Source organism: Rhinopithecus bieti, unplaced genomic scaffold (assembly GCF_001698545.2).
Source record: "Rhinopithecus bieti isolate Rb0 unplaced genomic scaffold, ASM169854v2 scaffold_21531, whole genome shotgun sequence".
NCBI lineage: Eukaryota > Metazoa > Chordata > Mammalia > Primates > Cercopithecidae > Rhinopithecus > Rhinopithecus bieti.
In genome coordinates, this window is record NW_016810386.1 from 91,171 (window position 1) to 112,437 (window position 21,267).

At 40.4% G+C, this 21,267-nt stretch overlaps 1 protein-coding gene across 1 annotated transcript in view; it reads right to left on the bottom strand.

Moving 5' to 3' along the window:
• TMPRSS12 (transmembrane serine protease 12) overlaps positions 1–16,965 on the bottom strand; it is a 45,920-nt gene extending 28,955 nt beyond the window's left edge. Inside the window, exons 1-3 of the mRNA XM_017891737.1 lie at positions 16,709–16,965; positions 15,848–16,043; positions 1,144–1,412 (exon numbers count right to left, since the gene is read on the bottom strand). Of these exons, the coding sequence (XP_017747226.1) occupies positions 1,144–1,412; positions 15,848–16,043; positions 16,709–16,895 (652 nt within the window). The 5' untranslated portion in view covers positions 16,896–16,965. The remainder of the gene's footprint in view (positions 1–1,143; positions 1,413–15,847; positions 16,044–16,708) is intronic.
• Positions 16,966–21,267: the final 4,302 nt, after the last annotated feature.

The window sequence follows — 21,267 nt, forward strand, 5'->3', positions numbered from 1 at the left end:
GTCTCGATCTCCTGACCTCATGATCCGCCCGTCTCGGCCTCCCAAAGTGCTGGGATTACAGGCTTGAGCCACCGCGCCCGGCCGAACTATCATTCTATCTTAACGTTCAAGTATCTTGGCATGTACAGCCAGAGAAAGTCTCTATTTCTGCTTTGGAAGAGAATTTTCTCTCCCCTCTCACAAGGAAAAACAGATCCCTCAAAAAGTTGTTTTCAGTGTTTTATAAGAACCGATAATACTTTTCAATCTCATGGCATAAAGTGATAAAAAGATAATACACAGAAACACAGTCAGGCATCACTTAATGATGAAGAACATTCTGAGAAATACATCGTTAGGCAATTTTGTTGTTGTGCAACCATGATGGAGTGCACTTACATAAACCTAGATGGTACAGTCTGCTGCACACCTAGGGTATGTGGCATAGTCTTTTACTCCTAGGCTACACGCCTGTTCAGCTGTACTCAATATTGTAGACAGCTGTGATACAGGAGTAAGCATTTGTATATCTAAACACAGAAAAGGTACAGTAGGCCGGGCTTGATGGCTCATGCCTGTAATCCCAACACTTTGGGAGGCTGAGACGGGTGGATCACAGGAGGCCAGGAGTTCGAGACCAGCCTGGCCAATATGGTGAAATGCTGTCTTTACTAAAAATACAAAAATTAGCTGAATGCTGGGCGTGGTGGCTCACGCCTGTAATCCCAGCACTTTGGGAGGCTGAGGTAGGCAGATCACCTGAGGTTGGGAGTTCAAGACCAGCCTGACCAACATGGAGAAACCCCGTCTCTACTAAAAATAGAAAAATTAGCAGGGCATGGTGACACATGACTGTAATCCCAGCTACTTAGGAGGGAGGTGAACCTGGGAGGTGGAGGCTTGAACCTGGGAGGTGGAGGCTGCAGTGAGCCGAGATCGTGCCACTGCACTCCATCCTGGGCAACAGAACGAGACTCTGTCTGGGAAAAAAAAAAAAAGGTACAGTAAAACTATGGAAAAATAATCTTATAGACCACCATCGTGTGTGTGGTCTGTCATTAACCTAAATGTCACTATGTGGCACATGACTGTATATAAAAGATTTGACCTTCCTCTGCACATCATCAGGAAAATGTGTATCAGTAAAATTCAGACCATAATTACCTTCTTCTTTTGTTCTTCCCCAGCCACTTATAAAACACTTTGTGTTTCCGTCCAGGATTTGGAAAACATCAAAAGGTAGGCAAATAGGCTGAATATAGTCATTATACTTCACTGCTTTTTTTAAGTGAAAAAGTGCAATATCATTTACATAAGATTCCAAAATGAAGTTTGGATGAATAATGATTGCTTTAATTTTTATCTTCTTGGTATAAGGATGGTGCCCATGTATATTATTAGTTCCAATCACAGCTCTCCACATTAAAGGATCGCTGAAAGAAAGTAAACATTCTTATTATAAATATCTTTATTTAACTAAGTACATATTCTTAACCTCCCACTAGTTTTTTTTCATGTTAGATTAATAATAAAAAACTTTAATTCCAGTTTAATGTGACATGAAATATTAAATAACACAAATATCATGATCTAGAGAAGGAGAAAAAGACCAATGGGACAGAAAATTCAGAAACAGATTCAAGTACATGAGAATTTAATATGTTATTAAGGCAGCATTTTTTACCAGTGGACAAAATAATGAATTATTCAGTATGTGGTATTGGGGCAACTAGCTGTTTGAAAAGAGAAATAAAATTAGATCCCTGAAATAACACTAAACACCAAAATAAACTCCAAATGGATTAAATATTTAAATGTACAAATCTTTTTAATAAAGAGTTCCCATCTTTCAGAGATACCCAAAGTGGTATGTCTGAGTTTTGCTTCAAAATAATTGGAGGGAGAATGGTGAGGGTATAGATGAAACAAGATCAGGTATCAGCTGATAACGGGAAGCTGGGTCATGGGTACCTGGCTAAAATATTTCCTCTAGTTTTATAATTTTTTTTGATTTGGGTATTAACTTATTATGTGAATGAAAAAACTAAACCAGGGCCGGGCACAGTGACTCACACCTGTAATCCCAGCACTTTGGGAAGCCAAGGTGGGTGGATCACGAGGTCAGGAGATTGAGATCATCCTGGCTAACATGGTGAAACCCCATCTCTACTAAAAATACAAAAAATAAATAAATAAATAAAAGTTAGCCGGGCGTGGTGGCAGGCACCCATAGTCCCAGCTGTTTGGGAGGCTGAGGCAGGAGAATGGTGTGAACCCGGGAGGTGGAGCTTGCAGTGAGCCAAGATCATGCCACTGCACTCTAGCCTGGGCGACAGAGTGATACTCTGTCTCAAAAACAAACAAACAAACAAACAAAAAAAACAGAAAAGAAATATAGATGAATATATAACATTGACACAAGAAAGGATTTGATAAAGCATGATATTAAAGGTAAAAAAAACAAGAAGCAACTAATGGATCTTGGCCATCTTAAAAAAGCAAGCAAACAAGCAAGCAAAAAACCAAACCCAAAATAAGTGAAACAATTAAAACCACAAGAGGTTAGCAGTAGTTAACATCTGGAATTGAATTCGGAAGGAGGAACTTTCACTTTATACACTGTTGCTTACAGATAACTTTTCATCCTTCAAATTGGCAATGTTTATGTGAGTGCACACGTGTGTGTGTGTGTGTGTGTGTGTGTGTGTGTGTGTGTTCGATGATAACACTCAGTGCAGACCAGTTAGAGGAACAAGGGTACTCTTACTCATGGCAGAAAGTGTAAATAGATGGGCAATTTGGCAACATGTATCAATAGCCTAAAAAAGCTGCATTACATTTGACTCTGCAATTCTACTTCCTAGAATTTATCCCAAAGAAATAAAAGATGAACACAAAATTTAGCTATAAAATATTTACCACAGAAATTTTGGCACATCTACAAAGTGGAATACAGGAGCAAAATAGATATGTTGACACGGAAAAATGCTTATGTTATGTAATTTAATGAAAAAGGCTATTTCACAGTTTAGCTATATAAGCCTGTTATATAAAATAATTTGCATATATGGCTAGAAAAATCTAGAAGACTATGTAATAAAAAACAGCTATTATTTCTAGGAAATGCAATAAATGATTCTTATTTTTTCTCATTTCTCTTTTCTCATTTTCTTACATTAAATATGTTCTAGGCCGGGCATGGTGACTCACGCCTGTAATCCCAACACTTTGGGAGGCCGAGACAGGCAGATTGCTTGAGCCCAGGAGTTTGAGCCCACCCTGGGCAACATGATGAAACCCTGTCTCTATAAAAAATACAAAAATTAGCCGGATGTGATGGCACATGCCTGTAGTCCTACCTACTTGAGAGGCTAACGTGGGAGGATTGCTTCAGCCCAGGAGGTTAAGGCTGCAGTGAGCCATGACTATGCCACTGCTCTCAAGCCTGAGCAACAGAGTGAGACCCTGTCTCAAAAACAAAAAACAAAACAAAACAAAAAACCAAAAATGTTGTACTTGTTTTTTTTTTTAATATAAAACTGAACATACACTTATCATTTGACAAGGTAGTCTCACTCTTGGGTATTTACAGAAGTGAAATGAAAACCTAGATTCACACAAATGTTTATAGTGGCTTTACTCATAATTGACCAAACTGGAAACAAATATCCTTTAAGAGTAGATGGATTAACAAACAGTGGTACGTTCATATGTATTTGGCCATTCTTGCTTTGTTATAAAGAAATACTTGAGGCTGGGTAATTTATAAAGAAAAGAGGTTTAATTGGCTCACAGTTCTGCAGGCTGCACAGGAACCATAGTGCTGGCATTGCTTGTGGTGAGGGCTTCAGGGAACTTACAATCATGAAGGAAGGGGAAAGGGGAACAGGAGCATCGCATGATGAGAAGGAGCAAGATAGCAAGTGGGGAGGTGCCAAGCACTTTTATTTATATCTTTTCCCTAACTTTTATTTTAGGTTTGGGGGTACATGTACTGGTTTGTTACATAGGTAAACTGTGTGTGGCAGGGGTTTGGTGTGTAGATTATTTCACCACCCATGTGATGAGCATAGTACCCAATAGGTAGTTTTTCAATCCCCTTCTCCACCCTCAAGTAGGCCCCAGTGTCTGTTATTCCCTTCTTCAAGTTCACGTGTACTCAGTGTTTGGCTCCCACTTATGAGAGATAACAATGTAATATTTGGTTTTCTGTTCCCGTATTAATTTACTTAGGATAATGGCCTCTAGTTCCAGCCATGTTGCTACAAAGGAGATGATTTCATTCTTTTTCATGACTGCGTAGTATTCCATGGTATATACGTACCACATCATCCAGTCCATCATTGATGAGCACCTAGGTTGATTCCAGTCTTTGCTATTGTGAATACTGCTGCAGTAAACATATGCATGCATGTGTCTTTATGGTAGAATTATTTATATTTCTTTAGGTGTATATCCAGCAATGGGATTGCTGGGTCAAACAATAGCTCTGTTTTAAGTTCTTTGAGAAATCTCCATACTGGTTTCCACAGGGACTGAACTAATTTCCATTCCCATCAGCAGTGTATAAGCATTTGCTTTCTCCATAGTCTTGCCAGCATCTGTTATTTTTTTACTTTTTAATAATAGCCATTCTGATGGTGTGAGATAGTGTCTCATTGTGGTTTTGATTTGCATTTCTCTGATGTTGAGCATTTTTTCATGTTTCTTGGCCATATGTATGTCTTTTGAGAAGTGTCTGTTCATGTCCTTTGCTCATTTTAAAATAGGGTTGTCTAGTTTTTGCTTGCTAATTTGTTTAAGTTCCTTATAGATCCTAGATATTAGACCTTTGTTGAATGCATAGTTTATAAATATTCTGTAGGTTGTCTGTTTGCTCTGTTGATAGTTTCTTTTACTGTGCAGAAGCTCTTTAGTTTTATTAGATCCCACTTACCAATTTTTTTGTTGCAGTTGCTTTTGGAGTCTTTGTTGTGATGTCCTTGCCAGCAGCTTTGTTTCTGGGTTCTCTAACCTGTTCTATTGGTCTATGTGTCTCTTTTTGTACCAGTACCATGCTGTTTTGGTTACTGTAGCCTTCTAGTACAGTTTGAAGTCAGGCAGTATGATGCCTCCAGCTTTGTTCTTTATGCTTAGGATTCCTTTGGCTATTTGGGCTCTCTTTTGTTCCATATGAATTTTAGAATAATTTTTAAAATTCTGTGTAAAACATTGTTGGTAATTTGATTGGAATAGTGTTGAATCTGTAAATTGCTTTGGGCAGTATGGTCATTTAAACAATAATGATTCTTCCTATCCATGAGCATGGAATGTTTCTCCATTTTTTTTTTTTTTTTTTTTTTTTTTTTTTTTTGTCATCTATGATTTCTTTCAGCAGTGTTTTTTTGTAGAGAGCTTTCACATGCCTGGTTAGATGTATCCTTAGATACTTTAATCTTTTTGTGGCTATTGAGAATGGGATTCATTCTTGATTTGACTCTCAGCTTGGATTTCATTGGTGTATAGAAATGCTGCTGATTTTTGTACATTGATTTTTTTTATCCTGAAATTTTGCTGAAGTTGTTTATCAAATCTGGGAGCCTTTGGGCAGAGACTATAGGGTTTTCTAGGTATGGAATCATATTGTCTACAAACAGAGATAGTTTGACTTCCTCTCTTCCTATTTGGATGCCTTTTATCTCTTTCTCTTGCCTGGTTGCTCTGGTTAGGATTTCCAGTACTATGTTGAATAAGAGTGGTGATAGTGGGCATCCTTGTCTTGTTCCAGTTCTCCAGGGCATTTCCAGCTTTTGCCCATTCAGTATGATATTGGCTGTGGGTTTGTCATAGATGGCTCTTACTATCTTGAGGTATGTTCCTTCAATGCCTAGTTTGTTGAGGGTTTTTAACATGAAGGGATTTGAATTTTATCAAAAGCCTTATCTGTATCTATTGAGATGATCATGTGGTTTTTATTTTTAGTTTGTTTAGTTCTGCATATGTTGAACCAACTTTGCATCCCAGGAATAAAGCTTACTTGATCATGGTGGATTAGTTTTTGATGTGCTGCTGGATTCAGTTTGCTAGTATTTTGTTGAATATTTCTGCATCTCTGTTTACGAGGAATATTGGCCTGAAGTTTTCTTTTTAGATCGTGTCTCTGGCAGGTTTCAGTTGTCAAAATGATGCTGGCTTTGTAGAATGAATTAGGGAGGAGCCCCTCCTCCTCAATTTTTGGAATAGTTTTGGTAGGACTGGTACCACCTCTTTTATACACCTGGTAGAATTTGGCTGTGAATCCTTCTGGTCCAGGACTTTTTCTGGTTGGTAGGTTTTTTTTTTTTTATTACTGATTTAGTGTTGGAACTTGTTATTGGTCTGTTCAGGGTTTCAGTGTCTTCCTGGTTCTATTTTTTGAGGTTGTATGTTTCCAGGAATTTATCCACTAGGTTTTCTAGTTCGTGTGCATTCAGATTTTCGTAATAGTCTTTGAAGGTATTTAATATTTCTGTGGGGTTGGTGGTACTATCCCCTTTGTCATTTCTGATTTTGTTTATTTGGATCTTCTCTATTTATTTTTTCTTTCTTTCTTTCTTTTTTGTTAGTCTAGCTAGTGGTCTATCAATCTTATTTATTCTTTCAGAAACTTTTGGTTTCGTTGATCTTTTGTATTTTTTTGTGTGTCACAATTTCATTCAGTTCAGCTCTGACTTTGGTTACTTCTTTTCTTCTGCTAGCTTGGGGGTTGGTTTGTTCATTTTTCTCATTCCTCTAGGTATGATGTTAGGTTATTAGTTTGAGATCTTTCTAATTATGGTGTGGGCATTTGGCACCATATACTTTCCTCTTAACATTGCTTTAGCTGTTTGCCAGAGATTTGGGTATGTTGTATCCTTGTTTTTGTTAGTTTCAAAGAATTTCTTTAATTCTACCTTAATTTCAGCATTTACCCAAAAATCATTCAAGAGAAGATTGTTTAATTTCCATGTAATTATATGGTTTTGAGAGATGGTGGTACTGATTTCTATTTTTATCATGTTGTGATCCAAGAGTGTGGATGGTATGATTTTGGGTTTTAAAAATTTGTTAAGAATTGTCTTATGGCTGAGTGTGTGGTCTATTTTAGCGTATGTGTTATGTGGAGATGAAAAAAATGTATATTCTGTTGTTTTTGGGTGGAGTGTCTGTTAGGTCCATTTTGTCAAGCATCAAGTTTAGATCCCAAATATCTTTTTAAGTGTTCTGCCTCAGTGATCTGTCTAATACTGTCAGTGGAGTGTTAAAGTCTCCCACTATTATTGTATGGTTATCTAAGTCTCTTCATAGGTCTCCAAGAACTTGTTTTATGAATCTAGGTCCTTCAGTATTAGGATAGGTAAGTCTTCTTATTGAATTGAACCCTTTATCATTATGTAATGCTCGTCTTTGTCCTTTTTTGGTCATTTTGGTTTAAAGTCTATTTTGTCAGACTGGGTGTGGTGGCTCATGCCTGTAATTCCAGCACTTTGGGAGGCCAAGGCACATGGTTCACGAGGTCAGGAGTTCAAGACCAGCCTGACCAAGATGGTGAAACCCTGCCTCTACTAAAAATACAAAAATTAGCCAGGTGTGGTGGCAGGCGCTTGTAATCCTAGCTACTTGGGAGGCTGAGGCAGGAGAATTGCTTGAACCTGGGTGGCAGAGGTTGCAGTGAGCTGAGATCGTGCCACTTCACTCCAGCCTGGGCGATAGAGTGAGACTCCATCTCAAAAAAAAATAAATAAATAAAGTCTATTTTGTCTAAAATAAGAATAGTAACCCCCGCTCTTTTTTGTTTTCCATTTACTTGATAGATTTTGTTCCATCCATCTACTTTGAGCATGTGGATATCACTGCATGTGAGATGTGTCTCTCTTAAAGACAATGTACAGTTGGGTCCTGGTTTTTTTTTTAATCCAACTTGCCACTCTGTGTGTTTTAAATGGGGTGTTTAGCCTTTTTACATTAAAAGTTAATACTGATATTTGCAGATTTGATACTGTCGTTGTGTTGTTAGCTTGTTTATGTAGACTTGATTGTGTAGTTGCTTTATAGTGTCAGTGGTCTATCTACTTAAGTGTGTTTTTGTGGTGACTGGTAATGGTCTTTCATTTCCATGTTTAGTACTCCCTAAGGATCCCTCTTGTAAGGCAGGTCTGGTGGTAATTAATTCCCTTAGCATTTGCTTGTCTGAAAAGGATCTTATTTCTCCTTCACTTACAAAGCTTAGTTTGGCTGGATATGAAATTCTCTGTTGGAATTTATTTTCTTTAAGGATGCTAAATATAGACCCCCAATCTTTTCTGGCGTGTAGTTTCTGCTGAAAGGTCTGCTGTGAGCCCGATGGGGATTCCCGTTGTAAGTGACCTGCCCTTTCTCTCTAGTCGCCGTGATGTTTTTCTTTGACATTAACCTTGGAGAATCTGATGACTGTATGTCTTGGGGATGGTATTCTTGTATAGTATCTCAGGGCTTCTCTAAATTTCCCGAATTTGAATGTCAGTCTCTCCAGCAAGGCTGGAGAAATTTTTATGGACAATGTCCTCAAATAGGTTTTCCAAGTTGCTTGCTCTCTGTCCCTCTTTCAGGGATGTCAATGAGTTGTAGGTTTGGTCTCTTTACATAATCCCGTATTTCTTGGAAGTTTTGTTTATTCTTTTTTCTTTATTTCTGTCTGAGTTGACTTGAAGAACTAGTCTTTCAGCTCTGAGATTTTTCTCAGCTTGGCCTATTCATCTTTCAGCTCTTGTATTATTTTACTGGATTTCTTAGATTCCTTGGATTGGGTTTCAGATTTCTTCGGAATCTCGTTTCTCTTTATTGCCATCCAGATTCTGAATTCTATGTCTCTCATTCCAGCCATTTCAGTCTGGTTAAGAACCATTGCTTGGGAGCTATTGTGGTCGTTTGGAGATAGGAAGAAACTCTGGCTTTTTGGGTTGCCAGGGTTCTTGCGCTGGTTCTTTCTCATCTGTGTGGACTGTTATTCCTTTAATCTTTGAAGTTGCTGTCCTTTGGATGGAGCTTTTTGCTTTTATATTCTTTGGTGCTCTTGAGGGTTTGACTGTGTTATAAGTTGGGTTTAGTCAACTGGCATCATTTCTAAGTGATTTTAGGTAGACAAGACTCAGCTCAGCATTCCTGGGCTGTGAACTCTAATCGTGGGGGACTTGGACAGGCTCATGGCTTTGTACTCTGGCCTCTCATAGTCGGGCACATGCTGCACTGGAAGACCCGAGGTGTTCCTGGTCCACTGGCAACAAGGCTGCAATGAGGGATGCTGGCAAAAGCACTTTGTCTGGGCAGTGGCAGCAGGGTTCATGCTTGTGTGCATGTGCCAGCAGTAGCAGGGCAGCAGTGCAGCTGGGTCCACGTGCGTGTGCACTGGTGGTGGCAGTGCAGTGGGGTCAGCACATGTGCCAGCAGTGGTGGGGCAGAGGCATGGCAGGGTGTACTGGTGGCAGTAGTGCTACACACTTTTTTTAGACAGGTTTTTGCTCTGTTACCCAGGCTGAAGTACAGTGGTGTGAACATGGCTCTGTACTGCAGTGTCAACCCCCTAGGCTCAAGCAATTCTCTCACTTCAGCATCCTTAGTAGCTGGGACCATAGGCATAAGCCACCACACCTGGCTAATTTTTAAAGTTTTTTGTAGAGGCAGGGTCTCACTGTTTTGCCCAGGTGTTTTTTGTTTTTTGTTTTTTGTTTGAGACGGAGTCTCGCTCTGTCACCCAGGCTGGAGTGCAGTGGCATGATCTTGGCTCACTACAAGCCTCCCAAAGTGCTGGGATTACAGGCGTGGGCCACCGCACCTGGCTGACCAGGCTGGTCTTGAACTCCTGGCCTTAAGTGATCCTTCCGCTTCAGCCTCCCAAAGCGCTGGGATTACAGGTGTGAGCCAATGCACCTAGCTGGTGCTACCCACTATGAAACAAACAGATCTCATGTGAACTCACTTATCACCAAGGGAATGGTTGTAAGCCATTCGTGGGGGATCTGCCCCCACAATCCAGTCACCTCCTACCAGGCCCCACCTCCAATACTGGGGATTACATTCCAACATGAGATTTGGAGTGGACACTCACACTATATCATCATACAATGCAATACTACTCAGCAATAAAAACAAATAGTAATGATACACACAGTAACATGGATGAATCTCAAATGCATTATGCTAAGTGAAACCAAACTCATAAGGCTCCATACCATATGATTCCATTTATATGACACTCTGGAAAAAGCAAAACTAGAAAGACAGAAAACAGATCAGTGGTTGCCTGACAATGTAGGAGGGAGGGGGTTTACCTCAAAGGGGTATTGTGGGGAGTTTTTGGAGGTGAAGAAACTTGTTCTGTGCCTTCTATTGGTAATCACATGACTATGCATTTGTCCAATTCACAGAACTGTACACTAAAAATAATGAATTTTACTACATGTTGTTATATCTTAATAAAATCATTTTTGTCTTTTTTTTTTTTTAAAGGAATGATCTGACACACAAAACAGCATGCATGAATCTCAAATGCATTCTGCTAGGTAAGTAAGTCAAGCTCAAATGCCTATATATTGCATGACTCTGTTTATATCACATCCTGGAAATGGAAAAACTGTAAGGGATAGACAACAGATCAATGGCTGCCATGGGTTGGATGCAGGGGCAGGGGTTGACTACAAAGGGTCATGACAGGATTTCAGGTTATGGAACTGTTCTAAATCTTGATTGTAGTAATTACATGACTACCTACACTGTCAAAAGTTGTAGAACAGAACTTTTTTAAAAGGTAAATTTTACTGCATGTAAATGAGGCCTTAACTTTAAAAAGAAAATAAGGCCATGAGTGAGAAAACTGAGAAAAGAAAAATAGATCCAAAAGGTCATTTCTACTAATGTGAGTTAGGACTGGCTGTACGAAAAAGCCTCTAAGTTTTAATACATATCAGTGCTGCTGGACCACAACATATTCTTTCTCAGTTCCAGTTACATAGAGATAATTCAAACAATATCCTCTTTCCCTTTTCTAGAAATATCCATTGGTGGCTGGATGCAGTGTCTCATGCCTGTAATCCCAGCCCTTTGGAAGGCTGAGGTAGGAAAATAGCTTGAGCTTAGGAGTTAGAGACAAGCCTGGGCAATATAGCAAAACCCCATCTCTACAAAATACAAAAATGAGGCATGATAGCACACGCCTGTAGTGCCAGCTACTTGGGAGGCTGAGGTGGGAGGACCAATTTATCCTGAGAGATTGATGCTGCAGTGAACCAAGATTGTGCTATTGCACTCCAGCCTAGGTGACAGAGCAAGACCCTGTCTCAAACAAACAAGAAGAAATACCCGTTGGTGCTTATATACCCATATCCATATCTTGTGCAAGGATGAGTGCCCTGCCCACTCTGTTGTCAAGGTGCTCTCATTTAATACATGACCCAGGTCCCCTGACCACAGCTCTCTGGGAAAGAGATAGGCCACTAATAAAGGTTTATTCATAAATTGAGCAATGGTGGTATCTCCTAGATTGAAAAGCTGGGCTGGGATAATCAGGTAATTCATCATGAAAATTGATGAGAAGGCCAGTTAGCAATAGGGGCTGAAGCTGAAAGATTATGAGGCAGAATGAAGGACCATAACGCATCATGTATAAGTTCGTATTATAAGGAAGCCATTCAGTGAAAGGGAAAAAAGGGCAGACAAAAAACAAAACGACGACGACAAAAACAATGCCTTCAGAGACACCTAGCTATAAACAGCTCCACTCCCAATATCATTACTCATATGATGAATCTGGCTGTGTATCAGAATCCAGTGCTTTGAAAAGGAGCCAAGACCACGACTGGTTCTTAGAGACTAAACTGATTTCTGGGTGGGAAGTGGGGAAGGCAAATCCAACACAGTTGCCAGCAGGAAGTTAATGAGGGAGCTTGAAGATATCTACCAATGTGGAATGAAGTTATTTTATAATAACAAGTATGCAACATGATAAAGCTCATTCATTGACTTGGCAAGGCTTTTTTTTTTCTTTTTTCCTGACAACCTTTTATTTGATCAAGGGGCCTTCAAAATAGAAATCAACTTTCCAATAGAGTTTCCAAACCTGCAAAAAATACTGAAAAAGTTATCACCATAAACTTGATGAAAAAGGACAAGCCTGTCTTCCAGTAACTAGTGCGAAAAACTGGACACTAATAACTAAACTTGGCCAAATAGTCCAGTACCTCATATTACTGGTGAAAGAACTCAGACCTAAGCATCCCCTTCATGCTGATCTAGTTGAAGAATATTCTTTTTTTTTTTGAGATGAAGTCTCACTCTGTCACCCAGGCTGGAGTTCAGTGGCACGATCCCATCTCACTGCAACCTCCGCCTCCCGGGTTAAAGTGATCATCCTGCCTCAGCCTCCCAAGTAGCTGGGATCACAGGCGCCCATCACCACGCCTGGCTAATATCTTGTATTTTTAGTAGAGGCGGGGTTTCACTTTGTTGGCCAGGGTGGTCTCCAACTCCTGACCTTGTGATCTACCCACCTCGGCCTCCCAAAGTGCTGGGATTACAGGTGTGAGCCACCGCACCCAACAAGTTCTGTCATCTTAATAATAGTGTTCTCCAATCCATGAACACAGAATGTATTTTCATTTATTTATTTATGTCTTCTTGTTGCACTCCAGCCTAGGCAACAAGAGCCTAGGCAACAAGAAACTCCCTCTCAAAAAAAAAAAAAAAAAAAAAAAAAAAAAAAAAAAAAAAAGGGATGACAGAACCACCCAAAGCGATCTTTTCCCCAATATGGGAAAATGTGGATTTCCCCATATTGCTTTGTAGACTGTAAACCTTCTAAAGAGTTTTAGAGTTTTAGACTGAATGCAATGCCTATCAAAATCCCAATGACTTTTTTTTCAGAAATACAAAAACCCATCCTAAAATTCATATGGAATATTAAGAGACTCCAAATAGCTAAAATAATCTTGAAAAAGAAGAAGATAGTTGGAGGACTCACACTTCCTGATTTCAAAACTTACTGCAGGCTGGATGCAGTTGCTCACACCTGCAATCCCACCACTTTGGGAGGCCAAACTGGGCAGATCACTTGAGCCCAGGAATTTCAGACCAGCCTGGGCAACATAGTGAAACCCCATCTCTACAAAAAAATACAAAAATTAATCAGACATGGTGGTACACACCTGTCGTCCCAGTTATTCAGGAGGTTGAGGTGGGAGGATCACCTGAGCCTGGGAGGTAGAGTTCGCAGTGAGCTGAGATCATGCCACTGCATGCCAGTCTGGATGACAAAGCAAGACTCTGTCTAAAAAACAAAACAAACAAAAACCCCACCAACAAAAAATACTTACTACAGAGCCATACTAATCCAAACTGTGTGTGATACTAGCATAAGGACAGATATATACATCAGTGGAGAAGAATTGAGAGCCCAGAAACACACCCTCTCATATATGATCAATTGATTTTCAATGAAGGTGCCAATACCATCCAATGGGGAAAGGACAAACTTTTCAACAGATGGTGCTGGGAAAACTTGATAGCCACATGTAAAACAATGAAATTGTACCCTTACCTGATACCTTATGCAAAAAGTGACTCAAAATGGATCAAAGACCTAAATATAAGAGCTAAAGCTATAAAACTCTTAGAAGAAAACATAGGGGAAAAACTTCGTGACACTGGATTTGATATAATGATTTCTTACATATTACACCAGAAACACAGGCAACAAAAGAGAAAAAAATAGATAAATCTGACTTCATCAAAATGAAAAGCTTTTGTGTATCAAAGGACACTATCAAGAGAGTGAAAAGATGACCCACAGAATGGGAGAAAATATTTGCAAGTAATGTGTCTGACAACAGATTAATATCCAGAATACATAAAGAACTCCTACAACTCAACAACAAAAAAAGCAAAAAGCCCAGTTCAAAAATGGAATAGACATTTCTCCAAAGAAGGTATACAAATGGCCAATAAGCACATAGAAAGATGCTTAACATCACTAGTAATTTGGGAAATGGAAATAAAAGCCACAATGAGTGACAATTTCATATTAATTAGGATAGTTATCATAGTAGTAGTGTAAATATAAGTATGATAAGTCATAAGCTAGGAATATGGAGACTGATATTCTGGATCTACTTTTAATCAGTAGGGAGGGTTGAGGGACAGAAGAAGCAAATTTAAGATACTGCACAGAGAGCCTTCATAGGCCTTGGGGACTACCTGGATAGGTGAAGTGGGAGAAATTAGATAACTCTCTGGGTAATGGAGCTGTTGATGATGCTATTGACTGAGAAAATAGAGAAGAAATAGTATCAGAGGAAAGTAAATTCTGTTTTGGACTTACTTAGAATGTGACTCCAATATATATGCATGGTAGGCAGCTGGAAATATGACTCATCAGGAGAGACCTAGGAGTTGACAGCATATGGTGATTGCTGAAACAGGTAGATTAGACATCTCTAGGAAAGAGTACAGAATGATAGAGGGCAGAGGGCAAACTCTAGAAAACACTGCAATGTAAAGGATGACAAAGACTCATCAAAGAAGCAGGAGAAAAAAGTAGAGTGGTGTCTTAGAAATCAAGAAAAGAGATAATTTCAAGAAGAGGATGTGGTCAACATTGCCAAAGGCTGTAGAGGTCAAAAAGGATGGGAACTGAGATGAAGTCATTGGATTTGGCATGGAGGTGGATCTTTAATAGCATTTGGCCACAAAAATCAGACTGCAAATGGATTTTATGGGTCAATGGAGGTGAAGCAAAAGAGAGTCTCTTTTTTAAAAAGTCTAATATTGAAGGCCAAATCTGGCATGTCTCTTATTTTCATACAGTCCATAAAGCATGTTTTTTACATTAAAAAAAAATTTTAAATATAGGGACAGGGTCTCGCTATATTGCCCAGGCTGGTCTCAAACTCCTGGCCTCAAGTGATCCTCCCGTCTTGGCTTCCCAAAGCATTGGGATAACAGATGTGAGCCACCGTGCCCTACTCTACAGTTTTAAATGGCTGAATCAACCAAAATATTTCATGACAGGTTAAACTTATATGAAATTCAGATTTCAGTGTTCATAAAGTTTTACTGGATTATAGCCATGCTCATTCAATTACTTACTGTCAGTGCTGGTTTTCATGCAATTGTGAGAGAGACCATATGACCTTCAAAGTATAAAATACTGACTACCTTTATGGAAAGTTTACCAGCCTTTAATTTAAAGGATCCATGATCGGGCATGGTGGCTTACACCTGTAATCCCAGAACTTTGGGAGGCTGAGGCGGGCAGATCACGTGAGGTTAAGAGTTCAAGACCAGCCTGGCCAACATGGTGAAACCCCCATCTCTACTAAAAATACAAAATTACCCGGACATGGTGGCAGGCACCTGTAATTCCAGCTACTTGGGAGGCTGAGGCAGAAGAATCGCATGAACCCAGGAGGCGGAGGTTGCAGTGAGCCAAGATTGCACCACTGCACTCCAGCCTGGGTGACAGAGTGACATGCCATCTCAAAAAATAAATAAATAAATAAATAAAAAATAAAGGATTCCTGGGTGCAGGGCTAGGGGAGGGATAGCATTAAGAGAAATATCTAATGTAGGTAGATGATGGGTTGATGGGTGCAGCAAACCACCATGGCACATGTATACTTCTATGTAACAAACCTGCACATTCTGCACATGTACCCCAGAACTTGAAGTATAATAATAATAAAAATAATAATAAAGGAGTCCTTTCAACAAATACACTGTACTATGTATAAGGCATTATGGCTATTTGTAAACATAGCTTAACTGAAAATGGGTGAAGTTAAATGGTCCTCTATCACTTCAAAATATCCCCTAAGAAAATAAAAGTTGTGTTCTGAATACATACCTAGCGTCTTTAGTGCAGTGGGCAGCTGTGAGGACCCACCTCTCTCTCACTAGGGTTCCCCCACATACATGAGCAAGAGTATGATCATATTTAATCTGCAGGCTCACCACCCATGGCCATGCACCAGCTTGAGCTTCTGTGCCCCCTATAATCCGAGACCCTTGCAACACATCCTTAAGCGGTGCTGTTCCACAATCTAGAAATAAAAATGATATATTATTTGGACTGAGCATCTACTATGTGTTACTTCCTAAGCTGAACGTATTAATGAAATCCTTTAAATTCCTACGTTAAACATAAAGCAAGCTAACATACCTGACACATGCCCATATTTTGAAAGAAACTTGGACAGTTAAGACAAATATGCCATAATCGATTACTTACAAATAGACATGAAGTCAACACAATTCATTAATTTTAAAACTCCATTCCCCAAAAATACGAAAATAAAATTTTTGGGCCACGCATCACCTTCTTCCCTGTGTGAAATAGCAGTTAAAGAGCCTGGACACGGTGAGTCGAGAGCTGCAAATTCTCATGCTCACCATTTCACTTGTTGGGCTAATTTTTCTCACCTAATAGCATTCCCTTTCAACTCTTTATCCCCTGACTTATTCATATATAAAATGAGGATGATAAAACCCAGAATGTTTTGAGGACAAAATACAGATTCACAATACAAAGTGTCATTTTACTATTACAACTACTGTTATTATAACCTGTTGAGAAACTGCTTGGGTATGTAAAATTTTGGTTAAAGGCCATTGGAACACCAGAAAAGGAGAAACCCGAATTCAAAGACTATACCGGTGGGGAAAAGGTAAGAGAGGCCCCCCAGAGACAAGCACGAACAGGTACTGCCCTTTGCATGCGCCCCTCCCTGCCTCCGCCGCCCGAGCCTCTTGCGGGCGGCCTCCGTCTGCTGGGAACCAGCGGCCCGTTCCAGCGGGTGGCCAAGGCTGTGCCTTCCGGAGGGCGAGTCGTGGTCTGAGTGTAAGTGAGAGCTCCCCACAAACAACAGCGCCACGCTCAGGAGCCGCAGCCGCATTTTGGAGGTTGGTGAGCAAGATGGCGGCAGGTTCTTCCCACCCGCCCTGGGCACGCGGGGCGCACGGCCTGGCCGGGAGGCGCGAGTGCGGCGGGAGGGTGTGGGAAGGCGAGGCGTAGGTCAGTTTAGAAAGAACCCCTCACTCTCAAGGTCTGATCGGCTTCCTCATCCTCCGCTGTCCCCTAGGTGATGTCTGATCACCCTGGCCTGTCCAGCAAGAATGCTGTTAGGTCGGGTAGCCGGAATCCCATTACTCCTGATGCTCCCTCTTAGTAATTTTCCATCCACTGACCCCTCTATCCTGCTCATCGGCTGTAAATTCTCTCTTGCCCCTGCTCTGTTTGGATTTTAGCCCAGTCCCTCTACCCACTACAAAATCCCATTGCCATGGTCCTTATCCCTATCTGGATGGTCCTGAATAAAGTCTGCCTTCCTGTGCTTTAATGAGTATCACTGAATAATTTTTCTTTAACATAACCCAAAGTTTTTAAGAATGATGGCTAATGTTCAGTTGTAAATTGTTCTCTTTCTTATCTTGACCTATACTGAACTTTGCCTTTGTTAACCCAACACCTTCAGTAATAGGAAGACCGTGTGGGCTGTGGGGAGCTGGTGAGGTGGTGGAGAGTTAGAGGTCAATAAAAGGACAATTGCCTTGCTCATACCATCCTTCCGAGGCTGGTGCGGTTGGCAGCATTAGATAGAAGGAGCATATTAGTTTGGGGCTTACACATGGTAACATGTGGGGAAGGGAGCAGAGGCTCAGAGCTGTGCCAAAATCGGGGTGGAGGAGGTGATATTGGAGAAACAAATTGCAGCATGAGCTGATCTCTGTGGGCTGACAAGAAACGAAGTCCTTGTTCCCCAGGTATTTTAGTAGAAGGTGATATTAGAAAGGGGGAGAAACACAGTTGGGGTGTGTGTATTTGTGTGTGTGAGATGTGGTCAGATTGTGTATGCCTTTGTAAACAGGGCAAGATGACTTTTTTTTTTCTTTTTTTAAACCCATAGCCAACATGACAGGGATGATGGGTGTTGCTATGACAGATAATAGAGGTTCAACAGACTTATAAAGCAAGTATATGCAGCCAAGTCATCAAATAGCAGTGACATAGGCAGTGGGCTGGGCACAGTGGCACATGCCTGTAGTCCCATTTACTCAGGAGGCTAAGGCAGGAGGATTGCTTGAGCCCAGGAGTTCTGGGCTGTAGTATGTTATGTCAACTGGTTAATGCACTAAGTTTGGCATCAATATGGTGACCTTCGGGTAGTGAGGAACTACCAGGTTGCCTAAGGAGGGGTGACTGGCCCAGACTGGAAATAGAGTTGATCAAAATTCCTGTGTTGATTGGTGGTGAGATCGTGCCTGTGAATAGCCACAGCACTCCAGCCTGGGCAACATAGCAAGACCCCATCTCTCTAAATAAAATGAAAAAGGCTGTGGATCAATAACTGCAGAGGTCTTCTTCCTGGATTTCCTCTGCCTTTTCTCCTCTCCTGCACTGTCATTTCCTCTCTTTGGTGGGATCACTCCTATCCACAGACAAATATCCTCTGGTGTGCTAGGTAGCCTACAACATGCCCGCCAATGAACCCTGTCTCCTGGTATTCACATCCTTAGTGAGTTCCCTCTCCTTTAGTGTCGGCTGGATTTCGTGACTCACTTCTAGTAAATAGAAAGTTACAGAGGTGATGGGCTACCACTTTCAAGATTAGGTTATAAAAAGATTGTGACTTCTGTCCTGAGCACTCTCTCCAGCCCTGTTGCTCTGAGGTAAAGCTGCTGCCATGTTGTAAGCTGCCCTGTGGACCTGTAGAGAGGCTGCCAGCAAGAGCCCTGAGGAACTGAAGTCCTCAGTTGAACAGCCGCGAACAGCTGAATCATGCAATACCGCATGATCTGCTTAGAGGCAGATCTTCCCCTGATCACACCTTCAGATGAGACCACAGTGCTGGCTGACACTCTCACTGCAATCTCATGAGAGACCTTAAGTCAGAGACACCCAACTAAACTACACTCAATAGTTCTGACCCACAGAAAGTACAAGATAAATTGTTGTTTTAAGCCACTCCATTTTGGGATAATTTGTTATGCAGCAACAGATAATGTATCTGGTTTCTCCCACCTTTGAAAAATCTTCAATTGCCTTTATATCCCCTGCTTTCCTCTATAGCAAAAGTTCACCCGAGAAGTTGTTTACAATTACAGTTTCTACTTTCCACTTCTTCAACTTTTTTTTTTTTAATTCTTTTAGTAGAGACAAGGTCTACATTGCCCAGGCTGGTTTCAAACTCCTGGCCTGAAGCAATTCATCCAACTCAGCCTCCCAAAGTGTTGGGATTACAGGTGTGAGCCACTGCACGTGGCCCACTTCTTCACTTTTTATTCCTGTCTTTGTGTTTTAAAAATTTTCTTGGTTTTGTTAATTTTAAGAATAGAAGCAGAACTTTATTTCTCCTCTCAGAAAAAGAGACCTTGTCCACAGAAGCTCTCTTAGCTTAACCAACTTCATCCCATTAAATTTTTTGTTTGTTTGTTTTGAGTCTCACTGTGTCACTGAGGCTGGAGTAGTGCAGTGGCATGATCTCAGCTCACTGTAACCTCTGCCTCCCAGGCTCAAGTGATTCTCCTGCCTCAGCATCCCAAGTAGCTGGGACTACAGGTGTGTGCTTTGTGTGTGTGTGTGTATTTTTTTGTAGAGATAGGGTTTCACTGTGTTGCCCAGGCAGGTCTCGAACTCCTGAGTCAAGCGATCAACCTACCTCAGCCTCCCAAAGTGTGGGGATTACAGGCATGAGTCACTGCGGCTTGACCCCATTAAAATTTTTTAGAGAAAATTAAGTGAGCCTCAAAACAAAACATCCTACCTCTCCTTTCCAAGTGAAACCTTAAGAGCCATGGTTATGGAGGGTGAGGGCATTAGTACCAGGGCCTGGGGCCTGGGCTTGGGGAGGCTTTATCCTCCCACTTGGGGCATGTCTGAGTACCAGCAATTTTTAAAATAAAACTATTTTATTACACAGAATTTAAGTAATAACAGTACAAACATCCATGTATACACCACCCCATTCACTACATTTGTTTTATTAAATATTTAATACATATAAAAGGATATTTATAAAATATATGCTCAAACAATAACAGTCGAAGAATACCCACTTAAGAAAAAGAAGATTATTTTTGCTTTTGAAATCCCCTGTGTATCTCTCCCTCATTCTGTCTTTACTTTTCTCTCAGAAGTAACCAATATTCTGGATTTTGTATTTATTTCACTTATTCTCATTATAAACCTTGCCATACAGTATGGTAGCCACTCACCACATGTGACAATTTAAGTTCAAATGTAAATTAAATAAAAATTCAGTTCCTCAATCACATTAGCCATACTTTAAGTGCTCAATAGCCACATGTCACTTGTTACCATACTGGACAGCATAGTTGTAGAATATTTCCACCGTTGTGAAGAGTTCTATTATACAGCACTGCTTTAAACAATATAGTTTTAGTTTTACATGTTTTGAACTGTATTAGTCAGGGTTCTCCAGAGAAACAGAACCAACAGGAGAGTGAGGGGAAAAAAAAAGAGAAAGAGATATTTTGAGAATTGGCTCACATAATTACGGAGGCTAAGAAATCCCACAGTCTGCCATCTGCAAGCTGGAGAAACAGGAAAAGCTGGTAGTGTGATTCAGTCTGAGTCTGAAGGCCTAAGACCCAGGAGTGTCGATGTTTGAGGACAAGAGAAGATGTCCCAGCTCAACAAGAGAAAGAATTTGTCCTTCTTTCACCTTTTTGTTCTATTGGAGACATCAACAGATTCGATGATGCCCACCTACAGTGGTGAGAACAATCTTCTTTGCTCATTCTCCTGATTCCAATGCACGTCTCTTATGGAAACACCCTCACAGATATTCCCAGAAGTTGTGATTACCAGCCGTCTGGACATCCCTTAGCCCCATCAGGTTGACACATAAGATTAATCATTACATGAGCTTTATATAAATGGAATCATATGATAAATTTTCTTTTGCAGCTAGTTTTTGTTTTTTTTATTCCGCATTAAGTTCTTTACATTCATTTCTGTGGTTATCTAACTGCAATTCATTTACTTTCACCCACCATCATGTGCATATGCCACAATGTATTTATCTACTTTGGAATCTATTATTGATGGACATTTGCATTGTTTCCAGGTTTTTTCTATTACAACTAATACTATTATGCATATGAGCATGAGTCTCTCTGGACTACATACTAGTGGTAGGATTACTGCATCATAAAGTATACCATCATCTTCTCCAAATAATGCCAAATTGTTTTCAAGAATGTTTCACTAATATTCTCTTCAAGCTGGTCATGGTGGCTCACACC